Raw genomic sequence first — 27,707 nt, 5'->3', positions numbered from 1 at the left:
CTGTGACCTCAGAGGGGAGAACAATATTCCATTCACTCAATATTTCCCAAGTGTTTCTTTTACTTACACTCCCAGAGTATTTTTTTTTTTAACAAAGGATTCTCTTTCAGTCAGCTTCTATTTATTGAGAAGCACAATGCTAATGGTCTAAGTTGGGTGTGCAACCAGTCTTGGTCACCAAATTAAGTAGACAATTCCCAATCCTACTAAAACCTCATAGCTGTATGAGTCAAACCAAGACTGCATGATCTGCAAGAACTGCTGGTAGTAAAGTGGGAAATCACTGTAGCTAAAGGAGTTACCCTGTCTGCAAACACAGATAGCAAATATTCATACAGAATGAATTAAAGCAAGGAAAGTCTGTTTTAATATTTTCAAAAACTCAGCAGTTGTAAGCTACCTGAAAAAGACACAAACATTGGCTGAAGAAGCCTTGTGCCTGCAGACCGAGCCCAGACTTGCCTCATGTAGATAAAGGTAGTTTGGATGTACATTCACACACAAGTCCAAGGCACCAGTGGATGCCCATACCTGCGGTATAGCCTTTTGTAATCATGTATCCCCCAGTGCTTATGACAACTCCTGAACAATGTCAGTAGAGGGTCCTAATTAGAAGAGCCTGCCTCTATGCAGCAAGATACTGGGGTAACTTTCTGCATGGGATTGATGTCATCAGGGTGTTTCACCTCTACCCTGGAGAGAAGAAATTAATTTAGCCTGTGAACTCCGAGGAGAGAACAATATTCTATTGGCCCACTGTCTCCCACGTGTTCAGCTGTGGCATTGAACTTGATGTTCATGGACCAGTGAAACCATGCTATGGTGTCCAGCAGGCTAAGGGTGGCTTACTGAAGTTAAATGCTGTGTTGACCCTTATGCATTAGGGTATCATGTTTAATAGGTGAGTAGAAGTCTTTCATACAGACTTCATATCAATTACTATAACATGTTTCCTTTTTGTTTTGTTTTAGGGTTTGGGGTTTTTTTTGTTTTGTTTTGTTTTTTTTAAATTCAATCTCTTTTGTAAAGTAGCCGGTTACAGCTGGAAAAACAAGATTAACAACAGCTGTTAGAGAAAAGTTCCAATTAGATTGTCCAGACTTTCAAGGAGTCTGATGCAATTGCATGATTTGGGCACATTCCTCCTTGAAAGTCACAAACAATTCTCTCCATCCTGCTCTCACAATGTGGAAAAGTAACACTGGGGCCATCATCCTTGACCATTTGACATGTATTCTGCTATTTTCACATCTGTTTTGAAATTAGTGGTCCAGTAGCTGAACAGACTATTATGCATATGTTCAGAATAAAACAAACCTTTATTTATATAAACATATGTGCCATACTAGCTTGAGTCCCGAAGTGAGTTTTATGTATGAGTTTATGACTGCTTAAGCTCTGCCACAGTATCAAGAGCCTATCAGAAGCAAAGACCAGCTGTTGAATACAGTAAGGTTTTTCCAAGTGTCATGATTATGAATTCTCCTCTCTGCGCAGCTATTCATTCTGCTAATTTTCAACTGGCATAATCACAAGGGAAAAAGGAAAGGATCACTCACAGCATTAACCAATGTGATTTTTAATATAGGCATAGCTCCCATTTTATTCAGTGGGAGTTTTAGGAATGTGAAGCATGCAGACTTGAGCTTCTTAGGCCCTGATCCTGCAAGTAGCTCAGACATGGGTTGGTTTGTTTTAAATTCAAGTTAGAGGCAAATTATTTAAAGGCATTTGCCCTTGTCATCATCTAGAAGATTCAGACTCTTTTTGAGCTATCAAAGTAGCAGCAAGACTTTTTAAAAAACAAAACAAAACTAACAAAACCACAAAACAAAACAAAAAACCCCTTTGCTTGTTAAAATAGACATTTATAGCAACTTAAAAGTCTACCCAGTATTCAGAGAATTGGATGAATTTTCAGCTTTAAAAGAAAAAGAGACCTCAGCAATTCTAGCTAGCTTTAGATCAACCCTCATCTGGATAAAATTTCAGTGTTTTAAATAGAGGTGTGGTGGCTACATGATAGCTAACATTAATAAGGTTGAATTCAACTGAGACCTCACCCTTTTGCTTGCTTGTAACATTCAAGGCCCATGTCTCAAACTTCAGCACAAGTCCATGATGACATGAATCCAGAATAGATCACCAGCAGACCTAAAATGGGGTTACATGATACCCATTATATAACAGTTAAAACTAAGTTTCAGAAGTGAGACAGATCGAATTTCTTTCCTATTCTGTACATATTAGACTGAGCAGTGCTGTTAAAAATCTATATGTGATTCAACAGATGGGCATAAAATTGAAGAATGCCTATCAGAACAAGTATCTAATCAGTTTGACAACACAGAAAAGAAATGTTGAGCAATTTTGAAAGTATGTTCATGATGTGACGAGAGCTCAGTGAAATTTTGGCCTGCAGCAGACAGATTCCACAAGAAGCAACAGGGATGCAAGTTGTCCTCCCCATCACCGAAATGTCGTATGCTGCACTGGGCTCAGACCACCAGTTACAGAAAGAATAATGAGGGTAAACCATACTTTAAGATTTCAACATTTTTTTGTTTTCAAGTTCCTTGAAAGCTGAGTCTCGCTGACTGTTGAACCTAACTGACAACTGAGCCACCAACACAAGGAAAAGGTTGCCTTTATTGAGCTGTAGTTTGGACTGGATGTGTTCACACTTTATTTACTTCTAGGTCAGCAGCAAAACGGAGTAATAAATCCCTCCCAGTTTGCACCACTTCCCCATGACCCAGGAAATCAACGGGCCAATCAGAAAAACCTGTATACAAATATGACACGACCGACTTTACCACGGCAACTGTCAGGAGGATCAAGCAAGATTTCACAGCAACCAGAAAGCTTGGATTTCCTGAAAGTACCGGACCAAGGAGCAGCCGGGTAAGATTTTACATTAAGTGTCAATTTTTGTAAATAGCTTCACACACAAAAACTGTTCATGACTTATTAAACTTACATTGCATACATAGATAACCAGATTGTGCTACTGAGCTGTAAAAAGGTATCATAATCTTCCACAGGATTTCAAAACACATATACCATCATTAGGCCTTTAGGAATGAAGGTGAACCAGTTCTGGTTTAATATCTTAAATTTGCATGGTACCTTCTACTTAAGGACATTAAAACACTTGGCAGAATTTAACTAGGCCTTCTTTCCATTCTGGTTTACAGATCATAAACAGTAGATGAGGTATATTATGGCAACTGTCATGCCCAGAAATGCTGGCTAATAGTCTTAGGAGGAAGGCTTGGCAGCATGACTTTCAAGATTATTTCAGCATCGTTTGGACTTCTAATCTGCAGCCTTCAAAAATAAATTACTATGACAATCCGACAAGATTTGGGAGTGATGGGTCTTATGGTTATAACTAGGTATTTCCCAATAGCCAAGGGTCAAAAGCATCAAATGCATCAAAACAATCATCAGAAGTAGCAGAAAGACAGAAGCAAGACATCAGGGACTTAGTCGAGGGAAGCAGAATAAGTTGTTCTGAGCTCTGAAACCAGCTGCTCCAGATCGTGACAGAAAATCTAGAAGCAGGCAAAGCCCTCTGCTTTGTGGAAATCACAAAGACAGAAGTCGTCTGTCAAATATTTATGGGACCTTAGTGCTGCAGAATGTTAAAGGCCTTACAAAATTAAGTGTTCCAGTGACTCAACAGTTTCCACTTCACCTCAGCCCTTATATTCATCTTTTCTGTAGAACATTAGTGGAGCTTTACTGTTGCAGGAGCCACTTAATTGTCAAAGACTGCTGCCTACTCAGCAATTTTAGCAAAAAAATAAATAATCTGGTTTTGAATAAGCAGTTTGTGTGTCTCCTTGCTGATGATTTAATTTTTCATAACAGCTGGTTGTCTGAGAGCACATGAAATCAACAAAGTTACATTAGCAGATAGAATAAAAATCACTGTGGCAAGGTGTAATTACTTGCATAGTAATGGTTAATGCAGACACAATTTCATAGTACACAGTTCTTCAAGTAAACATACATGATAAATACCTCCTTTTTAAGTAGGACAGCCCAGTGTATGTTGAATAAGCCATCATTCTATCTCTGTCCAAATAATACTGAGGGAAAAAAACGAGGAAATTTGGACATTTCCTGCTGAGAACTCTGTATTTGCAAGTTCTTAGCAAAATACAGTTCAATGTCCTCCTCAGCTTCTCTTCGTCCAAATGGCCTCCCTGTTTCCCTCCCTTCCAACAGATGGTTACCTCCCTCTGTAATGAGACAGCCTCTATAGCCCAGACTCACGGCAGAGCCTGAGCCTTTGCTTACCACAACAGCTACAGCACCATATATCCCTGAAGGTGATGTAAAAGTTTTAAGTAAAACCAGAGACATTGCTGTAGGAAGAATTTTGCCTAAGGAAGTGACAAAGTATTTCAGAATCTTCCATGAGCCCATTCTAGTATTGCATTCTTTGACCCTTATCATACGTTGTCCACTGAAGCAATGCAGCAGTGACATGCCATGTTCAATGATTTTTGTTGTTTCTCACTAATACTTAAGCAGTCATGATATTTCTACTCTGAGCTGTTGGTTGTGACCTGAGCTCCCAGGAGTGACAGCAAATCATTTTGCCAAATATGGAAGAGCTTGCATTTGGGGTAATCTAGGAAAACTCAAGATTAAGTCAACCTTTCACCAAGCTTCCACCTGACCTTCTGCAGCCCCTTAACATATTTGCTCTCAGACCTCCAATGTTCTGAGGGATTAGATGGAACAGCTCAGTTCCCTTTTCCAGTGACCCACATGAATATGGGTTCTTAGAGGCAGCAAAAAATTTATTTTTAACCATATCAAGAGCAACTTTTTGTACCAAAAGACCCTTCTCAGCTGTCAGTCAATAGACAAGCTCCTTAGCAGAAGTTCTGCACTAAATTCTCCAGTTGACCTAAGCATTCTTTTTTGTGTGATCTAACTGGCTATAGTACTGATTTAACATATTACTTACAATGTTGCTTCTAGTGAGCATTAGACACCTCATAGAAAACAATTAAATAATAAGCAAGCATATACAGAATTGATAGATTTGCAGTATCAAAGGAAGAGCACAGCGTTCCTAAGTAGGGGCTTTGCAGTTCCTAAACACGAAGAGTCAGCCCTCCAGCAAAATCTGGCATGTACAGAGTGTCTTTTCAGTTGTACTGATGACAGTCATTTTTCCCCACTGTGCACCAAGTGTTAGCCATAAAATATTGTGAGCATATTTAGAGCATTTTTCTGTTTAAGATCGGTCTTCAAATAAGAAAGAAATCAGAAACAAGTGGCCAATACTGTGTATTTTAACAATTTCAAAACTGTCAGTACATGCTAATGCTTCCAGACACATTTCTATCTTGTAAACTAATAACTTCCATGCCTATAAGTGGTGAAATTTTCTCATCGCATGTCAACTTATTCTGTTAAAGCTGTTTGACTAATATTTGACTTGTACTTTGTCTTGAGACTATGGTTTATGTAACAACAACAACAAAAACTGTTAAGCCATAAGAATAAGCCATTGTAATTTCTATCAGACATCAGTGTGATACATGCATTACTGTAAAATGTACCAGCCACCAAGTACATAAGGAGATGGGAACTATCATGTTGGATTAAAAAGATCAGTCACATCATCCACAGTTCCTAATGCTATTGGGTACACACCAGCAACCCCCTCTGTTTCAGTCTTAGGCGTTTTCAAGGATTAGCACATATTAAAGCTTCTATTACTTAGTTACCATTTTAAATGGCAATTATAATCAATGTAGTCCAAGGGAAGGAAGGAAGGAAAAAACCCAAACCAAAACCCACTGTATTAGAATGTCTGCCCCGGTTTTAACTGGTAACTGTGTGTGCTCAAGAGTGGTAGAAAAAAAAACCACAAAGAGCCACAGCAGTAATTGCAGCCAGAACGAGTAGGGAACAGCTATCCATCACTCCTCTCTGGGTGGATTTTTGTGGAAGCCAAGCTTCTCTATAGGAAGCCACAAGTAAGGCAAAAGAGCATTTAGTAACGTAGCTTAAGGAAGGAGGTGGGGAGGGATGAGGAAGTTGGGATGTGAGGGTTGTTTGGATTGTTTTGTTCTTTTGTTTTTGTTGTGGTTTGGTTTTTTTTTCTTTCAAAGCAAGCCACAGCTGTAGGCAACATACAGTAGCAATATGGATGCTGCTGTGTAAGGTAAGGGAACATCTAAAAAGGAGCCAGGCAAAGTAATTTCTTAGACCTTAGCATTCCAATATATGAGTTGCTGCCTGTCCAATACACCCTGCAAGTTCAAAGAATTGCATTTCCTAAAGTGCAAAATAGTATTTCAGTCAGAATTGGTGGAAAGTGCCCACTCTGAGAGAAGTAGAGTGCAGCCCAATGAAGATAATTTAAGGTGAGCATTAAAACAAGTAGGTAATAATTTGCTTTTACATCTGTGTGACTTCAGAAAGTGGGGGGCTAGTCTAGGAATTGGAGTATTTTGACATGGTCTATTCAATGCTTTGTTAATGCTAATACTACCATATTCTGAGCACACGGTGAGAAGACCAATTTGTAATTGCCATAATATTAAACAGTTATTGTCTGTATCCGTACTAACCATTTCTGAGGCATATTTCACTAGACGTTTCCAAGCAGAAGAGAGTAATGCAACACTATCAACAGTCTCACTGTATAAGCAGAACTTCTATAAACATCTGTTGCAAAGACAGGACGATTTCCTCAGGGTAAACAGGGGGGTGGCAGGAAAAACCCAAAAGACACAAATCAACCACTGCAGTTGTGGAAGCATTGCTAGAGCTCCAGACAAAGGCCAGGCCCTTGGTGGGTCTCTGCTGTCCCTACTGGTGGCCCCAAGCAGCCCCACTGGCGTGAAGTGTACACCCTGCCCAGCACCCAGGTCAGCTCAGCACTGCCTGCCTTCACCTTTTGTTCCTCTTAGAATCATTAAGGTTGGAAAAGACCCTTAAGATCATTGAGTCCAACTGCTAACCTATCACTGCCAAGTCCACCAATAAACCATATCCTTAAGCACCACGTCTACCCTTCTTTTGAATACCTCCAGGGATGGAGACTCAACCACCTCCCTGGGCAGCCTGTTCCAATGTTTGACAACCCTTTCGGTGAAGGAAGTTTTTCCTACTATCCAACCTAAACGTCCCCTAGCGCAGCTTGAGGCCATTTCCTCTCATCCTATCACTTGTTACTAGGGAGAAGAGACCGACCCCCCACCTCGCTACAACCTCCTTTCAGGTAGTTGTAGAGAGTGATAAGGTCTCCCCTCAGCCTCCTCCAGACTAAACAACCCCAGCTCCCTCAGCTGCTCCTCATAAGGCTTGCTCTCTAGACCCTTCACCAAGTTTGTTGTCCTTCTTTGGACATGCTCCAGCACCTCGATGTCCTTCTTGTAGTGAGGGGCCCAAAACTGAACACAGTACTCAAGGTGTGGCCTCACCAGGGCCAAGTACAGGCGCACGATCACCTCCCTGCTCCTGCTGGCCACACTATTCCTGATACAAGCCAGGATGCCATTGGCCTTCTTGACTGCCTGAGCATGCTGCTGGCTCATGTTCAGGTGGTTGTCAGCCAACACCCCCCAGGTTCTTTTCCTCCAGGCAGCTCTCCAGCCACTCCTCCCCAAGCCTGTAGCATTGCATGGGGTGGTTGTGACCGAAGTGCAGGACCCAGCACTTAGCCTTGTTGAATCACATACCTTTGACTCCAGCCCAACGATCCAGGTCCCTCTGTAGGGCCTTCCTGCCCTCCAGCAGATCGACATGTCTACCCAGCTTGGTGTCATCTGCAAACTTACTGAGGATGCACTCAATCCCCTCATCCAGATCATCAGTGAAGATATTGAACAGGACCGGCCCCAACACTGAGCTCTGAGGAACACCACTCATGACTGGCTGCCAACTGGAGTTGACTCCATTCACCACCACGCTCTGGGCTTGGCTGTCCAGCCACGTTTTAACCTGGCCACCTCTTCAACCGCTGGGATGTCATTCTGCATACTATTTGCATTTCCCAGCACAGGGGCCTGACAACCCTGAGGATAACCAGTCTGACTATTAAAGACTGAGGCAAAGCAAGCATTAAGTACATCAGCCGTCTCCTCATCTTCCATGGCAAGGTTACTTTCTGCATCCAACAAAGGAAGGAGAGTCTCCCTGGCCCTCCTTTTGTTAATGATGTATTTATAAAAACATTTTTTGTTATCTTTAACGGTGGTGTCCAGTTTAAGTTCCAGCTGGGCCTTCACCTTCCTAATCTTTTCCCTGCGTAACCTCACAACATCCTTGTAGGCCTCCTGAGTCACCTGCCCCTTCTTCCAAAGGTGGTAAGCTCTCATTTTTCTCTTGAGTTCCAGCCAAAGCTCACTATTCAGCCAAGCCGGTCTTCTCCCCGTGTGCTCGACTTATAGCACATGGGGATGGCCTGCTCCTGCGCCTTTGAGACTTCCTTCTTTAATAACATCCAGCCTTCCTGGACTCCTTTGCCCTTCAGGACTGCCTCCCAAGGGACTTGGTTACCCAAACTCCTTAACAATCCAAAGTCTGCCCTTCTGAAGTCTAGGGGTAGTGGTTTTGCTGACCCTCTTCCTTCTCCAAGAATCATGAACTCTATCATGTCAGCGTCACTGAGCCCAAGACAACCTCCAACCACCACATCACCCACCAGGCCTTCTCTGTTTGTAAACAGCAGGTCATCTCCCCAGTTGGCGTGCTTAAGAGCTGCATCTTGCAAACGGCAGCACAAGCACATTACAAAAATACGGGTGTCTGTGTGGAAACCTGCACACAAAGGAGTCAGCTCAGCATCACAGGGCACCACCATAGGCCAGGCTTTAATTTATTAATACTAATACCTCACCATCCAGTACCACCAGCAAAACATGTTGCAGTCCTTTTCATCACCTTGCTTCTCACTACCTGCTAACAGGGACCAGACACTAATCTAGCCAAGTCAGCAGATCATTTTTTAAGTAGTTCAATTCCCAAAGCAAGTCCAGAACAGGGAGTCAGGCTCATGACAGAGTAGAGGCAGTAGGTATGCCAGACACCTGAGTGGTTGTGGCTGTTCCTCCTTCCAGTTCGTCCTGTTTAGTACCATTCCCAGCCTCAAGTTTCTCCAAAACAATCACTGCTATGAAAAACAAATGTCCTAGAGGAATTTCACAGCAGTAACAGACTAGAAGAAGCACATCATTAAAAAAAAGTGACATTTGCAAGCCTGGATGCTTGAGCATTCTGAGCTCCTTTATTAATGTACTAAAAAGAATCACTAGTCATATAGTCAACAGTGGGTTTCAGGTAAGTTGTGTGTTTTTGTTTGGGGTTTTTTTTGTTTTCTTTTTCAAAAGGGACAGCTCCAGTTTTCCCTGTACACAAGGAGGGAGCTAAAAGAGTTGTAAGTTAGTATTTCAAAACAATGGCTGTGATAGGTAAAATGTTTAAGGGTTAGAATTAAGTTTATTTTTAGCAAAGCTGCTGAAAAGGACACACATACTATCAGAGCTTTAACGTCTAGCTATCACTAACAATCCATTATAAGCTAGAGATTAAAATTGCCATGCTTTCACAAGCAAGACATCTCATTTAAGATGTTCTTGGTCTACTGTGGTTGTAGAAAAGGTGAGCTCCTTTTCTGAGACTTGCTCCAAATTCTTTTTTTTTCCATACCTAGGGTCTAGGTTACACATGGTATGCTATCCCGAACAAACTTATATGCTGAATAACAGGGAGAAAAATCCTCTCTCCTAGTAGATGAAGTTAGACCTGAGAGCTGTTAATCCATTCTTCAATGCTCAATTCTTCTGGTGAGAACTATTGACAAAAATGAAGTCCAGATCACATCTCAGTAACTCTAATAAAAACCTTTCCTGCAAGAGCTGTGGAACATTATCATGGCATTATATGACACACAGTTCAGTGTCCTCCACATCACTGCAACATTTTTCATCAGTCAGCACATTTATTTATTTTAAACTGACATATTGCATTTAATACCTGTTCTCTCTTCCAGCCTTTATTAGCTGAGGAGCTGGCAAAATGCATTTCTTCCCTCTTTTCCCTTCCTAATCTTTGGAGTGGTCACAGCTGTGACAGTTTGTGCAGCATCTCCCCTGCTGCTTCAGAGTTGCCTATACCAGAACAAGTCTATAGACAGCCCTGGAATCTGAAAGAGATGCAGTCTCTTACAGCTTAGTCACAAGAATGGTAAAGTAGCAAGCCTGTGAGCTACAACTTTGGTTTTTTAACACTGGAAACTAAATCCGTGGTGAAGTTGGGGCATGGGTCGAGACAGACTAAGCTGTGTAGATACCAAGAGATGCATGAACTACGTGTGCACATTTGTTTAATTTACAACCTGAGCACTAAAACGTCTTCTGTGCATTTGAACCATGGTTTGGAAGTACCTATTCATCCATTTCAGTAGGAAAGAAATGGCAACTCTGTCACTTTCCCAGGGAAGTCTTACATTGCTGTTCTTCATTGTTTTGTCATTTAAGAGCATTCTTTTGTCCTTGTTCTGCAGTACTCTGGAATGAATTCATTAGGACAGAGGGGGTGATAAAGCTTTGAAGCACATCATTAACATTTTTTTCTCCCATCAGTGTCCGCAGGCAGACAACAGACCGACCCCCACCAGCTGGAGGAAGGCCTAAACCACAACCAAAACCTAAGCCTCAGGTACCGCAGTGCAGGGCGCTGTATGCATATGATGCTCAGGACACAGACGAACTTAGCTTTAATGCCAACGACGTGATTGATATAATTAAAGAAGGTACGTAGAGATGAAAGGTTTAGTTACCTAAGTACTAATCTTGAAGGTACGCTGTCATAAGTAGTTACAGCATGACTTTTTGAGGCACCCCATGCTTATCTTCCCTTGTTAGGCTTGCAGATTTCTACAACAGCTCAGGGAGCAGAGAAGTCTGCGCACCCACACCTATCAAACCTGTTGACTGAAAAGCATGTCAGGGACAGATCAATGACATGCATTACTTGGTACTGCAGATCTGTAAATTTAGAGAGTAATTCTGTTGCAGGCTGTGGCTAAAAATAAGCCTAAACCACAGCTATAGCACAAGAACCAAAAAATACTAAAGCAATTCCAACTCTCTGGGTCTCCAAAGCAACCTCGTAAGGCACAGTGATGTGGCCAAAAGATTAGCAAGTTAAGGCTCTCCAAATCCTTATTCCCCAGCCCTTCCCAAGAAGGCTCTTACTGTGGAACAGCTTTGCAAGGCTGCCTCAAAAAGTATACAAAAAGGTTCTCAGAACCTCACTACTTGCTTGCTTTGTTGTAGATCCTTCTGGCTGGTGGACAGGAAGACTACGAGGGAAACAAGGTCTGTTTCCCAACAATTATGTCACTAAGATATAGAAGACTGACAAAAATTGTCCTGTAGATACCAGTGGTTGAAGTTGTTTCCTTTGCCTTCAGGACACTGTTCTTTTGAGATCCACCCTTCTCAGTAGTGTTTTCACCAGTAAAGTTGCATATAAGCAGGAAGAAAATTACACCCAGCACAGACTTTTGTCTCAGAAGCATACAGCAATGGACATACCGCCCAATTATTTTATTATAGTTAAAACCTGATTTTAACACCTAGTAAGCAAGGAATGCTCAAACCTACCGCCTTCCTGAAACAGAAAGGTGCTTTGCAGTCTGGGACCAGGGGCTTTGAAAGGGGTGGATTCAGTAAGTAAGTGCCTTCAGCTGAATATCAGTAACCTTTGTAATTGTCTACTGAAGATTATGTTAAATGCATGTTTCCTCTAATGCAGATCATTCTGGGGAACATATTAAGTATGCTGCTACATGTGAAAAAGATTTAGGCTCATTTGGGATATTACCATCTAAAAAACTTACTGTGATGGTATATTTAAGTAATTCTGTGCAGAGTGGTAATAGAGATGGTTTGTGTTGCTGATGGGTCTTGGGACTCCAACAGGCAATATAAGAAGTTAAAACAGAAAACCACATAGTACTGTATGCTAAACAATGTTGCCTTCTTCAAGATTTATATTATAATATGGCTGGCCCATGTTGGATTCACACTTAATACTCTACATGTTATAAGATGTCTTTATGCAGAGCTGTACATTTATAGAAACAGATCATATACTGTATATAAAAAAAACTATTATAGAAATATGTATGAATCTATCATGTAGTATTCCACTGTTCTTATTCATGAAGTAGTTCTACTAGAATTTTTATGCCAGGTACTTACAGATATGCACTACTCCTTTTAAATGGCAAAAGCTATTTAAAGTGTAATTGCCAGGTCTGATTGCCTTCCACACCAGAGTGTCTGTTCCTTGCAATACATTAGCAGCATTCATGCTTTCCCTTCTGAACCTCTATAAAATAAAACACAAGAAGCAGTTAGCTGAACATGTCTGTTCTCTGTGCAGTTTGTTTTGAGTAACCTATACAAACATCCCTTCATAACAGTGTCTGTTGGACTTTATTGCACTGATTTCTGAAGAAAAAAAAAAATCCTTCCTTTGCTCCAAACCATTTTCACTATGCCCAACTTAAGTGCTGTACATTACATCTTTTCTTGTTTAGAGCAGTTAAAAAAAAAAAAACAAACCACAACAAAACAACTCTGTATGCTAATACTAGTAAGCTTTAAGCTACAGCTAAGCTTTGAATCACCTCCCTCCTAAACCATTGCCTAAGCTTAATTTAAGCACAGTTAAGCTCCACCTCCATTAATAGTTGACTGACTGCAGAAGCTGCTTCTAGAAGCTAGAAACTAGGGCCTCATCCAGGGGGGAAATGATATATACACAAGGGATAAAGCATGTTTTTCAAAAGACCGTTTGCAGTAAGTGCTAGGCTTCCTTATCCTATGGGAGAAAAAAAAGCCTCCTGCTTGACAAGATAAAACCCACTAGCTTCAACATCCTTCCCATGGGGGAGGGGAGGGCATTGAGGTCTAGGCCATTTTTGTAGTACTGGATTTCTGCCTAATACATCAGGGCCAGCATACGCATGAAGGGGAATCGCTGGGAAAAGGGAGGGAATGAGTTCCACATAACTTAGAGAATACCTAAGGGTCTGTAATTTAACATTACTTATCTAGGGCTAAGTTAACAAATAGGCTTAAATGAGATATTGATATAGAAAAAAAATGCATTACTTACTTACATGCTTTTATTCCTTCAGTGTACAGATACCATCACTTTTTGGAAACAAAGGCAACAGGACATGTTAAGGCAGAATCTAATTATGGTGGGTTTGACTAATTTCCCAGACACAGAGGTTGGGGGAAAGAAGGAAAGGTGGGGCAGTGTGTCTGAGTGAATAGGTAATGAAAAACTAGGTGGATTTTTGTACAAGACGTGGAGCAGGTTTTAAGAGCTGAACTGGTTCAAAAGGTCTCATCCCTATAGTTCCACACCTTCAGCCCCTGCACACAGTGGTTAACATCACAAGAGATGTAGCTCTACCTTAGCTCCTTTTGTTCAGACACACAAAGATAGCAAACATTGTCTGATGTTCACCTAAACACAAAGATTTACAAGGCTATTATCAGCCAGCCTACTTCTTTCCCCAAACTTGAAGGCAAATTACAAAAAAAGAAATTCCAGTATACTTCTCTGGGACAAGGCACTGCAATAAAGTACATGTTTAGTAACCTTTAAGGAACACCAAGAAAAGATAACCCGTCTGCCTGGTCTTTCTAACCTTGAGAGTGAAAATGACTAAATACAACTCACTATAAAGCCTGGAGATTCTCATTGGAAACAACCACTGAGAATAACCATCCGCATCAAACTGCAAGTTGGATCAATTGCCTATTTAGTCAAATGTCCTGCTTGGACATTAGATTGCAGATGTGCCTAGGTAGCGTCTTAAATATTCACAATCACAACTTTTTTTTTTTTTAAAAAGAGCTTTATTTCTAGGTAGAGTTGTAGTACAAAGCAAGTTTAAAATTTCACCTTCTGAATGAGTCCAAAATGTCTGTAGTAAGGCTGGAATGCTATATACAAACCAGTAGTTTTGCCTCAATAAGAACGTGAGGACAAAGTGCATATACCATCAGGACTTGGCTGCCTAGGGTTGTCATAAGAGTGATAAAGCCAGGTCCTTGATTATCTCGCTGCTCAGTTGAGGGATTGTGCTGATCATGAGTAGTTTACCACTTGCATACTTATTCTTTATAGCCTGCAGAGAGAGAGGAGCAGCATTACAAGAGATGTACACATACACATACAGTGTTTAAGTTTAGGCAGATAATTTTGCATCAATTCGCCTACCTGCTTGAAAAACAAGCCAACAAACAAGGTTAGAAGCAAACCAGCTTGCAAAGTAGCAAGAGCAATTTGTTTTGAGGTTAGCACTAATGGAACATCCTCTCACAGGCTTGTCAGAATAGCATATACTTTAAGTCAACATACAGAACATTTACCTAAGGAGCCACAATACACTATGAAAGTGTTTCTAAAACATTAAAGAGATTTTAGTTATACTTACAGCATATTTTGTTGACTCCTCATTTACTTTGACCACATTCTTGGCCATATGTTTCATAGTCATTGCAAGACTCTCTTCTGTATAGCCAGTGTAGTACTGCTGCTTTGCACCCTGCAGCAGAATGGTAAGAAATTTGAGATTTATGAAGTGGGAATTGCTGCTCAAGGCGCTATCACTTCAGGTGGCAAATGCCCCAAGCTTCACATGCCAACCTCGAGTGGTAGGAACTGTGGTACTGTCAGTTTAGGTGACAGATCCAGATTAACTACTGGTGTGCTGTATCTAGAATAACTTTGACTCTAGTCAAAGCCTGGACACATCAATGCCACGAACCACATTTCTACACTGCACAGAGGATAAAGAAGCAACCCTTGCAAGAGTCTACTAGTTGAATTACAATTCACTGTTTATGGTCCATGGTTTCATTATTCTATGGGTACTGCGAGAATTATGAAAAATCTACATTTACAGTGTGGCCTTCTGTAACTCAATACTTCCAAGAGTATTGAAAAATTCTTTCATACCAGTGTTCACACAGAAAAAGATAGTAAGTTTTTAGTGGTATATGCCTAACTATGCATCAGGCTGTCCAACTGTCATTTGATCACCATCATTATTACAGTCCTAAATGCCATTTTTCAACTTAGTTGTTTTAATGGCTTAAGCAACTGAAGCAAAACACTCCTAACGATGACTTTTGTTAAAATACTTACCCATTTGTTATTTCCCAGAATCTTTTGGGACAAGCATAACGCAGCAGCTGCTATCTCTGAAGGACGATGGTGAACCATGTCATAGTCTATCAGCGTCAGCTCCATTAGGTATTTTGCTAGTGTATGTTGCTTAGCATCAGCCTACCAGATTGACAGTTTGTTAATCCGCATAGTTCACTTCACTTTATCATAATAATTCAGGATTGTTTATTGTATTCATTAACTGACAAAATAAAAACTAGTTAAAATCTTTATTAATATCTAGGGCCCATACTCTCTAACAGGCACTCATCTCAAAATCAAGACCAGAGTCCAAAGCAGTCTAGTCTAGCAGCCATTTGGGATTCAGACACAGTCAAGTGAGGGATTTTAACAGAAAACTGCTGGGCCCACCTAGGGGATACAAGTGCTCCCTCTGTAAAACATGGAGGGGCAGGGCAGGGGAGAAGGAAGTATAAAATGACTTTAGGAGATCCTTATTAAAGCAGTCACCTAACTTCAAGAGTTTCCTAACTGTCTGCTGAGGTAACTGGAGCTCACTTCAAATGTGGGCACTTCACTCAAGTGTAACTACTTAGGTGGGAAAAACAGGTCAGGTCAAAGAGAAAGCTTATCTTGTGATTCTTAAATAATACAGTATTTGTATCAAAAAATTATGAAGAACTGCAACACCGTTCCCCTTCTATTAGGGAATACCCTGATCACCAGACAAAAGATTACTCTAAAAGCAAGAGTTCTGCTCCAGGTGCCTTAGCTTACTCTAACAGTAAAATTACTGCCACTAAGACTGAACACAGGCTCCAGCAAGTATGAATGTGAACAGCTACTGACTGCCACAGTAATGTTATGTTTCTTCAGCTGTGAAACTGTGGAGTTTTCTTGATCCAGCATACAAGCAGAAAGCAAGTAAGATCACATGATAAAAATGCCAGAAGCAATCCCGGTAAGACATATATAGGAAATTCCTAGATAGTGAGGACAAGTACCCACCTCCCCAGCTTTTGATGCTCTTCTTAAGAAGTGAATTGGAAGAGGACGTCCCAAATTGAAGTTTAGTTCTTTAAGAATCATAATCTCCATTTCTCTAACTTCATCACTGGTGTAGGCATTGTCAGTAATGTAAACAAAGTCTGCTACATCAGGAGAGAACATCTCTTCATATTTTGAAGCTAGAAGCAGTGCTGTTACACCAACCAGCTGAAGCCTCTTACGAGGTACTGGATGACTCTGCAATATAGGAATTTAAAAAGCAGAACCTAAAGTATCAAACTCTAGATAAACACATTGTAAGCTATCAGCTTAAAATACCAGTATGACAGGAGATTTTCCACTTTGAGTCAGAAGCGCCCCTATAACGACAGGTACAAAGAGGACTGCAGCCTGAGTTAAGACGCTATGTTATACGCAGCTCTTACACAAAGAGCAGATTTCAGAGATTCTTATATTTATAAAGGATAAATCCTAAACTCCTTTAAAAGCACAGTCACTAAACAAGTCTCCTAATCCAAACATGAGTTGAAAAATATCTTACTTACTTGTAAGAACCGATCCATAACTGCAACACACATATACAGTGTTTCCTGCAAAAGCTGGAATCTTGAGTGGACCTGGACAAGCCAGTCAACTAAAATTGCACGCATACGCCCATTGATCGTCTTCCCATCAAGGTAACGTGGGCGGACCGATTGCTGCAGCTGTTGGAAAAAGAGCTGTGTGAGCAATAAGATTAGCAGTATACTGTGGTAGCACAGACTTGGTATGTCATACCTCAAGCTCTCTCAGATACAGATAGATATCTTTTACATAGTCACTACACAACTGGGGATTCTCCCAGTCTTCAGCATCAATGTCTTCTACATTGTTGAGCAAAACATCAGAGAAGGCTTGGCACAAATCCTCCTCTTGCATAGATACATCCATAGGGACAGGAGACAGTACCTAAGGAACATATTATAGTGCTTATGTATCTACTGTTTCAGTTACAATGTTCCTTCATTTCCACATTTTTCCAGTTAACTCATACAAATTCTTGACATAGATGAAGTTGAAACCAACCTTACATTCTAGCAGAGCAAGCTATCACCAAGATGCTATACAGACACAATCAGAAGACCTTCTAGTAATTGCCAGCTAAAGCACAAACTTTGTCCAGTACTTCAACAGCTAGTTCTGCCACTTCGACATTAGCCTTTAAGCACAACATGCATTAAACCAAAACCTCAGAACAGAGACTTTGCTTTTTTGGCAAGAAAATAAGATACACCTACACATAAACTATTCTGAAGTTAGAGCTCTAAGTTGCAAATCAAAATAGGAATCAGAACAAGTATCATTACTTCCTACCTTTGGAACAGCAGTTTCTTTGCGTGATTGAGTCACAGCAGATGGAGGTTTAGACAGTACAGTTACATTTGTCATCTTACTAGGTCCTTTCATAGGCTTTATGGATGGTTTGAGGCATTCTGTTTTCTGTAGTGAAACCAACTGTTATGAGTACAGAGCTAGCAATCCATCTTTTCATTACAGATAGAGTTCAAGTGTTCTTTTACCTTAGTTGCATGTGTTCCTCTCGTTGCAACTTTATTCCCTATTTCTTCCAAAGCACCCCTTTTGCCAGGAAGGTGAGTTTTGGCTTTACCTTTAAGTTCAATCACAGCGTTCTCCACCTCTCTAGAGACCTAAAAGAATAAAATTGCATCTTCAAAGTCAGAGACCAACTTCATTTAATTTTCACATGCCTAACTCCATTGTACACTTACCACCAGTATACCTCTGTGCTATCTGTTGCTACTGATATCCATTATGGTTTTTATTTCCTACACATTCACACATGGTAAGATGAAGAAGTTTCCTCTGTACAGGAAACTCTCTGAAACCACGTTGCAAGATTAGAACAACGCACCCTATCTCATTCTTCCTCACTGACAATTTTTTAATGTTTAAATGCTTACCTGCTACTTAGCTATTTACACACTTGGCAATTATATCAGTATTCCCATGAAGGTGAACAAAACAATTTTTTTGTTACATACATACCACGTAAACAGAAATTACATTATGCATACAAAAATGAACATCCTTTGCTACACATAGTTTAGTTTAAACCGGTCAGCCGCCGCAGAAAAGAGGTTCTTGTACGCCATTTCTACACCTTCCCGTTAACTAGCTTTAATTTTCTCCCTTCTCTCATCACTCTCCCCACACGTTAAGGGGGAGGGAGCGGGCAGCCACGGCCAGGTGAAGTGCCCGCGCCCTCCAAACCCGGAGGACGAAGGCAGCACGCACCCTCGCACCCCCAATCCCACAAAGCTCGGATTCAGCTTCCTCCCCTCGCCCACGCATAGGTGGAGAGGAGCTCCGGGCCTAATACAGCGCTTAAAGCCACCACCCCCCAGCTTGCTGCAGGGCAGAGCCCTCTCCAGCCGCTAGCGCCGCGGCCCCAGCCTTTGGCTGCCTGAGGGGAGACAGCGGCGGGGCCTGCGGGCTACAAGTCCCGCTGCTCCCTCCGTCGCCCCCTCGCTCGCTCGTTGGCCCTCCCAGACCGGCTCCCCACCCCCCGCAGCGCAGGCAACACTCACAGGGGCGCGGCGGGAGACCGGCAGCGCCATGGGCACGGAGATGAGGGAAAGCCGAAGCTGCGGCCACTCGCGCCTCTCCTCGCAGACGCCCTCCTGCCTCCGCCGAAACGAGCGAGTACCGCCTCGCGCCGCAGCCGCTCCCCTTAAACGCCCGTCCGCTCTCCTATTGGGCAGCTTCATACGATGCACCTGAACGATTGGTCCGCTTTCTCAGTCCCCGCCCAAACAGGTAACGGTTTGCGCAACTTCCGGCAAGGCGGGCCCTGTACGGAGGGGCGGTGCATGCGCTCAGGGCACGATGGGGAGTACGCGGTGCACCTGCGTCGGCTCATGTTTAGACGGCCTCAAGGTCACAAAACAAGATATTTCATCTCGAAAAGTACACGCAAAAAAACACATTATGGTGAGAGTGGAGGTAGTTAAGAGTCGTGCTGCAACTGCCACGGCCCTCCCGGGTGGTGAAAGGCCCAGGAAGACAACGAGGCACCTGGTGCCGGTCCTGGTTCGGGGAGCAGAGCCCAGGCACAGCTGGCAACTAAGCTCCTCATCGAGCTTAGTGACGGCAGCTGGCTGGAACCAGAGTCACCTTCAGGAGTTTCTGTACTCAGTGAACCAAACCTCAACAACACCGACTTAAAAGACTACAGAACAGGGCAAACAGAGGAGCTTGAAGGGGTGGCTTACTTCACTGAGAACAGCAACTCGATCCTCTGCACTGTGGGAACTTAATCCAAACAGATGCATGTTAGTTTTTAAATATCATATAGGACTTGAAGGCATGTCAGGCAGCTAATAACAAGCTAATAACAGTCAGTTGAATAACTAGTCCTGAGATGCAGGATCTTCCAAGTCTACAGTAGTTGCCTATAATGACAGAAAAGTGTAATTACAACTCTTCTGCAATCTCCCTAAATTGGCATTTTCTGTTTACTGAAAACACGCACAAGTTAATATTTTGATATCCTTCATAATGGCAGTTTTCCTGAATTCCTAAGTTCCAGATGGTTATGTTTATCAACATACTTAAACTGTGACTAAATGTTGATCCTTCACTGAGATTTTTTTCCCTAGGTAATACCTGTAAGAATACATGTATGCAAAAGAATTTTTACAGAACAAGACTTACAAAGGCAAAAAAAGGCAAAAAGGGGAAAAAAACCAACCACTTGCATAAGAAACAGATTTTGAATTATACCAGTCTAACATTTTATTTATTGCATACAAAAGGATTTCTTTCTACAATGGAATTTTATATGAAAAGTAATTTGATGCATACTGTTGAGAATCTTATCTTCAAAGTCAAAGATGCTGCAGAAAACTTAAGGCAATGCATCTAAGCATATAAAGCACAGTAAGTGGTGGAGATTTTCAAAATCAAAAGCCTATTCTTTTTCCTTCCTTTAAATTATGGTTAAGTCACAACTTTCTGGAATACAAGTAGGCTGCAGCTTTATTAGCCCCTGCAATAGCATGTAAGATCAGAACACTGATTCCTGGCAAATACTTAAGCATTCAACATCACATTACAATGTTATGCATACATTTAAAAGCAAGACAATATCAGTAGCAGTTATAAAACAAGTCAAATCATGGACCACTAAAATACCTCTAGTACCAGGCACCCAAATCAGGCGCATAAAAGATTTCCTGAAAAGAAAAAAATAAAAAATAATCCCCCAAACCTGTGCTGCTTTGTCCTGTAAGGAAGCCAAAATAGATTCTATCACATACCCAGAGCCTCTAATATTTCAGAGGCCCAGGTTTTTTTGTCCTAGGTCTCTCAAGTACCTTCTTGTAAACTTTTAAAAGTGAGTATCATCAGACTTCAAGCATCAGTGGTCAACTAACTTCCCTTCTTTTCAACAGTCCCTGGAGAAAAAAAAGTATCTGTTCAGTCCTTCCAGTTACTTTTATTAATTTTTACCAATGCAGCTTCAACTTCATACTCACTTTCAGTTTGCTACAGCTATAATGTTCAAGAAGGTTTATCATAAAACCATGTCAGGTTTTGAAGCAGTCGAATCATGTGTTGCCTTCTCTCCCATATGCCCCATCGTACAAGCACAAGAGTGGTTTTAAGTTCAGTTTTAGCAATACAATTAAGCTTGAAAATGTCCATTAATCACACATGCTGGAATAAAATTTCTCTCCACTTAAAGTCCCAGTGCCAGAGGTGTTAAATTTGTTGCCAGCAATAGACATTGCATTGGCAAATGCTACTCCTAACAGATTTAAAAACAAAACAAAACAAAATATATATATAAAGGGAAGCAGCTTTAACCAGACAAAAACCGGCATCACATTAGATAAGTTAATATTTATAAATGGATCACTTTTTTAGTGTAAACATAACAGTTCATAATCTAGATTTACTGTAAACCATTTTACATTTAATCTGATTATGAAAGACGAAGACAGGACAAACTGAAGTTGTTTATTATTCAATCCACTTACAAAGCAGGTGGCTTAATGCAAGCTTGTTGATGTGTTGATGTGGTGGTGTCCCCGAGGAGCATCTTTTCCAAAGTGACAGTAATACTGTCTCAATGTTTTTGCACATTTGCATTTTGCAATGTTGAGCACATTTAAATAAACTATAATCTATTATATGTGAAAGAATGTTGATAATCAACTTGAATCCTGATGTGGATTAAAACTTCCTCCAAAGGCGAAACGTTAGTACATTATAACTTAATTCTATATACTATATTATGCAGCAAATCTTAACTATAGAAAATATTTCAGTGATGGACCGTTGGTACTTTATAAAGAGGGAATCTATGATCAAGGCAAAAACTAGGTAACCACATAGTTTGTGTCTCAGTTTCTACAGAAATTTATAGGCTTTCAATTTACTAATGAAAAATAAAACAAGAGACGAGTGAATTTAGCTAACTTTATTAACTTTAAAACTAATAAAAATCCCAAGACAAGCCTGGAATCCTTAGAAGTTCTATGAATGCATGTATACCTGCCAAAAAAAAAAAAAAGCCCAAAACAAAACCACCAAAAATCCAAGAACAGAAACCTTGCAGCTCTAAGTCCTATTGAATGGTTTTATATTTTTTTTAAAACCAACTAAACAAAAACTCCCCACAAACTAAAAAACCCCCTCAATGTGCGCAGATACTTCAACTTAAGTTAGCAGAAGACCAAACAGATCCTAAGCTCTTTTCCATTTCCCTAATAATTCTTTCTATCTGCAAGTATCTACAATCCAGCTAACCGAAATCAACATTTAGTGTTCACTAGAGCTGTTTCACAGCACCAAATATTTAAGTTAGGGATTCAAATTTCTAGACATAGGAAGAAAATGATAAATACAATCTGAACAGCAGTCTAAATGTTTAATATTGACATTCAAATATATCTGCATTATGCTGAAATTTTAAAAATGAACACAAATCTGATCAGACAAAAACTCTGGTGATGAGTATGCTATATGTATCAGTCAAACCAAATATAGTTCATATTCTGTTCCCAGTATTAAGGATGTTGTTTGACTCAGAAATTATATTGTAAATACACAGCAGCTGTTTTTTCCTAATTAAGGAATGTCTCAATACATATTATCCATTTCTAGATGATCTTTATACATTTAAACTAAAATATATGAGTGATTAAATTAAGGAATCCAAGGTTAGTAATGAGTGAAATCATACTTTCAAAGCTCGATACTATGTAAAACAAACCAAAAAGAGCTACTAAAGCAGCTAATCTTGCCTGCAAGTTTGGGGTCACAAAGCCCATAATGTGTGCAAACAAATGCAATACAAGGAACCATGCAAAAATACAGTAATGAATCAAAAGGAAAAATGTAAAACCTAAAAAAACACATTTATAAATACACTGAAACTCAACTGTCTTCTACATAAACTGTAGGTCTAGCATTAGTTGTACCATATAGCAGAGCCAGCACTCTAGGTTCATTGCTTCCAAATCTGCCCAGGTAAGTCGTGCCATCTTTGGTTGACTGCAGTACTAGGAAGGGTGAGAAGGAGCAAGAGGGAGGACAAGAGTTCTGGAAAGCGGTGTCAACTTTCACTAGGCAGTTGAGCCTCAATGTCCACTCTGCAAATGGGGCACTTCTTGTTAGTAATCAGCCACTGGTCTACACATACTTGGTGGAAAAGGTGCATACATGGAAGGCGCCTGTCATCAGAACAGAAGAACAATAGTGTTGTTAAAGCATTTCCATATCAACATACCCATTGGAAAAACAGTAATGTGGGTTTTGCTATTGAAGTGTCTATTCTTTTCGCAATGTGCATGTTTTTCCACAAGTTTTACTAGCCTTTCCAATAGAACCTGCATTTTGTCTAGTTCCAAGAACAATGTGTGTTTTCAATTGCAACTTGTTTTATTTATTGGTTCAATGACAGAGAGTCTTTAATTGTAACTATTCTGTTAACCTAGGGACTATTGCAAAGAGTAGTACCCCATATTCAAGAATGGTCTCAAAGCCAGAACGTTAACATTATATCCTGATATTCAGGGGTACTACTTACCTGACTTCTTCACCTTCCTCCAATATAGACAAACAGATGGTACACTTCTCCTCTGTGTCTTCTTCTGTTCCTTCCTCCCCATCTTGTTTGCAGTGCAGTTTCCTCTGTGAGAACCAATCAGTTGTTACCTTATTAGTAGAGATGACATTATTGACAAACTGAGTAAAATTTGTTTTTAATACATATTCAACACATACTACTTTGAAAACATTTAATAATATTTATTCAAATGTATCTGAACCAAAATGAATCATCAACTAGCACTTGGAACAAAATCACAGGATATTTCAGATTTATTTAACTATTGTTAATTACAAAAGTCTACTGGACTGTGATTATATTGATTTCATATTGTTGCAATCACTCCTTTTACTTGTTGTCTATGTATAAATATCTTCATTTCATTCATGAAGAGGCAAAAAAAAACCCCAAACCCAACCCACAAAAAACCCTTTCAAACCTAGTGTCTTTAGTCACTGCTAGTGACTGATATTAAGTCACTATTAAGTCATCAAGTGTGAAAGAACACTATGTAAATGTGAATGGGATTCTGTATTATGGTATAATAAACTCCAGTTGAGAGACAACTTAAGTTGCCAAAATTCTGTATCAGATTCAGAACTTCCTAGTGTCCCAGTCTTCCTAATGTGATCAGAGTAAAGATTAAAATGATACATACCAAGCAGGTAAGCATCACGAACATCTATTGCAAAAATGAAGTCTTAACTTTATTTGATGAGTTATCACTGAAGTCTCTGGACAATTTAGCTATTACCAATAGTTATTTCAATGCTAACAAGGCTATTCAGAACTGCTGGGCAAGTTACTAAATCATACCGAACCACTTTTATCACATTATAGTAGCTCTTATCTAGGGACCAAATTTTTAATTTTCTTGGTGAAAGAAGTGGCATTGTAAGCTCTGCTTACAGTCCTTCAGATAGGGAGATACAGAAAACATGCACTCTTTGAAGCTGACATTTCTGCAGATTTAGTCTAAACATAAATGTTACTCCATTTTCAAAGAAATATTACAGACAGGCCACATTTGAGAAATCCTCACCTTTTTGTATTTATGTGGATACGTGCATCTTTCTATAGTTCCCTGTGTTGCTCCACGATTAACATTGCCTAATCGTTCCTCCAAGTGAATCAGCTCCTAAAAAATTATCAAGGAATAAACAGTGCAAGATCTGTTATTTAAACTACCTTGAATAAATATTAATTTTATTCTAACCCATTTGCAGAACAACAGACTCAATTCCCAACTTACTCAAATACAGACAAAGGAAAAAAAAAGTATGTTGTGTGGGAAAAGTGATGGGTTTCTATAGAAAAACCCATACAACACTGCCTGGTATTTTAAGTTATAGGGAAACACTGTTTTACTACTAAAAAAAATTAGAAATTGTGCATCAGCTAAGATTATTTATCAGTATTTTCACACATACTTGCGTGTCTAATGAGGAAAATGCAATTAAAATGAACTATATAAATATTTGTTTTCTAACAGTCATTAGAAGGAAAAAAGTTGCTTAAGTTGAAGTACAATGACTGTTTTTCTTCAGCATTGAGTTTATTAGAACCATGAGATGTCACTGAAGATGTTTTCGGTGGACTAAGTGGTCATTAACTCTCTGCATCTGATACCTTTTTTTCTCTCTCTTTTTTCCTTCCCTCAGTTTCAATTCCTGCCCTACATAACAAACAGGACAGCACTGTTAAAGTTGCCAAGTTTCACCCTCACTAGGAGGATCCTGGCACAGTTATTCAGAGACACCACTACCTTTTACCAGCACACCATGCGAATACTACTTCCTACTAACTGGGGTGGTGGGCAGAGCAAGATGTACTGTCAGTTAATAACCGCCTAAGCCTACATTGTCCAGGGCACCGTTTATTTACTGACTTCTCAATATGCTTTTTTTTCCCCAGTTCACAATAGGTCATTCTATAAATAAAGGGTATTTTCTTTGCGATTCTTTTACATCTCTATATAGAACTAGCTCTACTGTATGCCCTCCCCATATTCCCTCATGACACATTTTGACATATATCTAGTTTTATTCTATTACAAACCTCAAAATTGCCCCTGAAAGGGCCTCTGAATGATGTTCCATCCAATCCCGATGAAATGTAACGGATGTGAGGGTAGCCCGCCATGTCTGGTACCTATTCAAACAGCAGACGTTAAGTTAAACCTATTCAGAACAGTTACAGTATTTTACTGTTCACTTTGTAAAAGTTAAGATCCTTTTGCTTTTATTGAATCACTTATTATTTATCCTCCTCAGCTTGAGCATAGAATTCTAACTGACAGCGTAACACAACACCACTCTGAGCTCACTAAACATAACCAGAAGCAAAACGGAAGTGAGACTCAACCCTCTTATAGTCTCTCCATATCTGCATTACATATTGCTTGGTCTCACTTCCCAAGTCTCAAAATCTCAACTTTTTTATGGTTGTTTATACAAAGTATCTACCTAATTTTGTAAACAAAACACCTAAAAGCTATGCATGAAGTTATGAAAAGGACTTGCTATAGATTCTTAAATATAAGTTTTTAGTACCACAGAAGAAACAAGGCTAATACTCAGTCTGGAAGAAACAGCTAATATCCTTATCTTACCCAAAACAACTGAACATCTTCAAACACACTTCAAATTTAGAGTTGGATTAAAAAAAAAAAAAGTAACACTCAAAACTCACATCTAAAGTCACAGGCAACTCTACATATACTCTATATTCAAGCATCCACTGACTTCCTTGTGTTTTTAAGAGAAAAGCAGTGAACAGAATGCTAGTGTCCAGTGATATACCCTACAGGCACTTCAAGCATCAGTGGTTTTCATACAGCAAAGCAGAAAAGGTAGTTAATGTACCAAGGACAACCTCCACAGCATGGCTTCTGCATTCTATTTTTACCCATGAAAGATGAGTGAATAATGACATTGACTTTTTGCCAGAAACATACCAGGTGCAATTTTTAATGACAAGGTGAAAAAAACCCCAGATGATCACCAGATTCAGTTTACTTGATCATGTAGAGTGCACTGATACGAGGACTGTAACATTATTTCCAAATTAACTGCTGCTTAAGTACTTGAGAAGTACTATCTTCCTTTCTGTGCTATCAGCTGGTAACATGTCTGCTGCTCCATACAGCAGCTCAAAGTTCATCTCATGAGGCTGTCAACAAGTCAGATGTCCCAGATATTATTCATAAAGTCAGGTATTCATGTGTGGCTTTTATTTCCAGCAGACACTTCTAAGCTGAACATATATAAAGGTGTAAAACTGAATTAATGCATTGTGAGAAAGCGTAGGCCTAGACAAAGTTACTCACATAATATAACAGACCAATAAGCTACCTTTTTATATTTTTCAAAGGCAGCCTGATAACTAAAAGCTGACAGGAATAGAAAATATTTCTCTGCCTTAAATAATTTTTTTTTTCAGAAGATTAAAACAGATTCTGATTATTTTAAAACAGCTTACATGGGTGCTTGTTAAATGATGACCACATAGTGCCAATATAAGCCACACATACAGCCACAATATTAATATTAGAACTTTACAAACCAGAGTAATAGAAACTGAAGATTTAACTTTCAGAATATTTCTAGGATCCTAATACAGAGGGTCTCTCTCTCTCATAAGCAGCCTAAATATCTGTTGGCCTGGTATTACTTAGAGCTGGAGACAGGAAATAAGCAAGACAGGATGCTGCAAACTCTAACAGTGCATCAATTTAAAGATCTAGAATTGTTATGCAATATGCAGAGCAGATTTACAGATATTATATACTAATACATTAATTCAATATGATTTCAAATGGAGAATTTTCTATCACAACATATGTATATTCATCTGCATACCTAAACATTTCATGTAACTAACATCTGTTCGTGTCACAGGTCTTACTGTTTGACAATATAAACTGCTGCTGTAACAAATTTGGGACAGTACATTACAAATAACTTGTAAAAATAACTTGTAAAAACTACATAGTAAGAAATCTGTCTCAGGTAATTGGTGATTTATGATCCATTCTCCATTTAAGCATGTAATTCTACTTTGTCTTCCAATGACCGAAAATGTATTTAAAGAACCAGGTCACTCAACCACACTATGAACACATTTGTTGTCCCAGGTTTTTACCAGGCATAGACCTGTTTGGCATCATCTGGAAGTGTCCACTGCCTGGTATTTTACATAGTGAATCAACTGCCTCCACTCAGAGGAAAGGAACTCCTGACAAAACCTAACCCAAGTCTCAGGAGTGACTTTCACTGCCTGTTTTTCTGATTCACCAGTATTTGAAAACAGTCTGTTGGAAAACAATGGATCTGACAGCGCAAATACTGCATCTTTACAGGAGCTGTAAAAGTCACGGCAT

The 27,707-nt window shown here is 39.9% G+C and overlaps 3 protein-coding genes across 15 annotated transcripts in view; 1 reads left to right on the top strand and 2 right to left on the bottom strand.

Moving 5' to 3' along the window:
• The window catches only part of MYO1E (myosin IE), a 99,324-nt gene extending 86,834 nt beyond the window's left edge, over positions 1–12,490 (top strand). The window contains exons 26-28 of one of the 2 annotated variants that reach the window (XM_064456514.1): positions 2,700–2,904; positions 10,623–10,792; positions 11,319–12,490. In XM_064456514.1, the coding sequence (XP_064312584.1) occupies positions 2,700–2,904; positions 10,623–10,792; positions 11,319–11,395 (452 nt within the window). In that variant the 3' untranslated portion in view covers positions 11,396–12,490. The remainder of the gene's footprint in view (positions 1–2,699; positions 2,905–10,622; positions 10,793–11,318) is intronic. The other variant, XM_064456513.1, reaches the window with a different exon arrangement.
• Positions 12,491–13,902: 1,412 nt separating this feature from the next.
• Positions 13,903–18,992, bottom strand: CCNB2 (cyclin B2). 2 transcript variants are annotated; one of them, XM_064456542.1, is made up of 9 exons: positions 18,798–18,992; positions 17,769–17,897; positions 17,563–17,688; positions 16,987–17,157; positions 16,755–16,913; positions 16,210–16,446; positions 15,220–15,360; positions 14,507–14,617; positions 13,903–14,197 (listed from the first exon to the last, which is right to left on the bottom strand). In XM_064456542.1, the coding sequence occupies exons 1-9, from the start codon at positions 18,975–18,977 to the stop codon at positions 14,096–14,098; spliced, it is 1,356 nt and encodes a 451-aa protein (XP_064312612.1). In that variant the 5' UTR covers positions 18,978–18,992; the 3' UTR covers positions 13,903–14,095. The 2 variants fall into 2 exon arrangements, with proteins under 2 accessions (XP_064312612.1, XP_064312613.1); XM_064456543.1 differs by lacking the exon at positions 16,987–17,157.
• Positions 18,993–21,679: 2,687 nt separating this feature from the next.
• The window catches only part of RNF111 (ring finger protein 111), a 62,942-nt gene continuing 56,914 nt past the window's right edge, over positions 21,680–27,707 (bottom strand). For 7 of the 11 annotated variants that reach the window (XM_064456522.1, XM_064456523.1, XM_064456524.1 and 4 more), the window contains exons 11-14: positions 25,385–25,477; positions 24,369–24,464; positions 23,306–23,433; positions 21,680–22,949 (exon numbers count right to left, since the gene is read on the bottom strand). In XM_064456522.1, coding sequence (XP_064312592.1) covers positions 22,832–22,949; positions 23,306–23,433; positions 24,369–24,464; positions 25,385–25,477 — 435 coding nt within the window. In that variant the 3' untranslated portion in view covers positions 21,680–22,831. The remainder of the gene's footprint in view (positions 22,950–23,305; positions 23,434–24,368; positions 24,465–25,384; positions 25,478–27,707) is intronic. The other 4 variants (XM_064456525.1, XM_064456526.1, XM_064456529.1 and 1 more) reach the window with 3 other exon arrangements.

The sequence above is a fragment of the Phalacrocorax carbo genome, chromosome 7 (genome assembly GCF_963921805.1).
Source record: "Phalacrocorax carbo chromosome 7, bPhaCar2.1, whole genome shotgun sequence".
NCBI classification, from domain to species: Eukaryota; Metazoa; Chordata; class Aves; order Suliformes; family Phalacrocoracidae; genus Phalacrocorax; species Phalacrocorax carbo.
The sequence above is the reverse complement of the archived record's forward strand: the minus strand, read 5'-3'. Positions and strand labels throughout refer to the sequence as shown.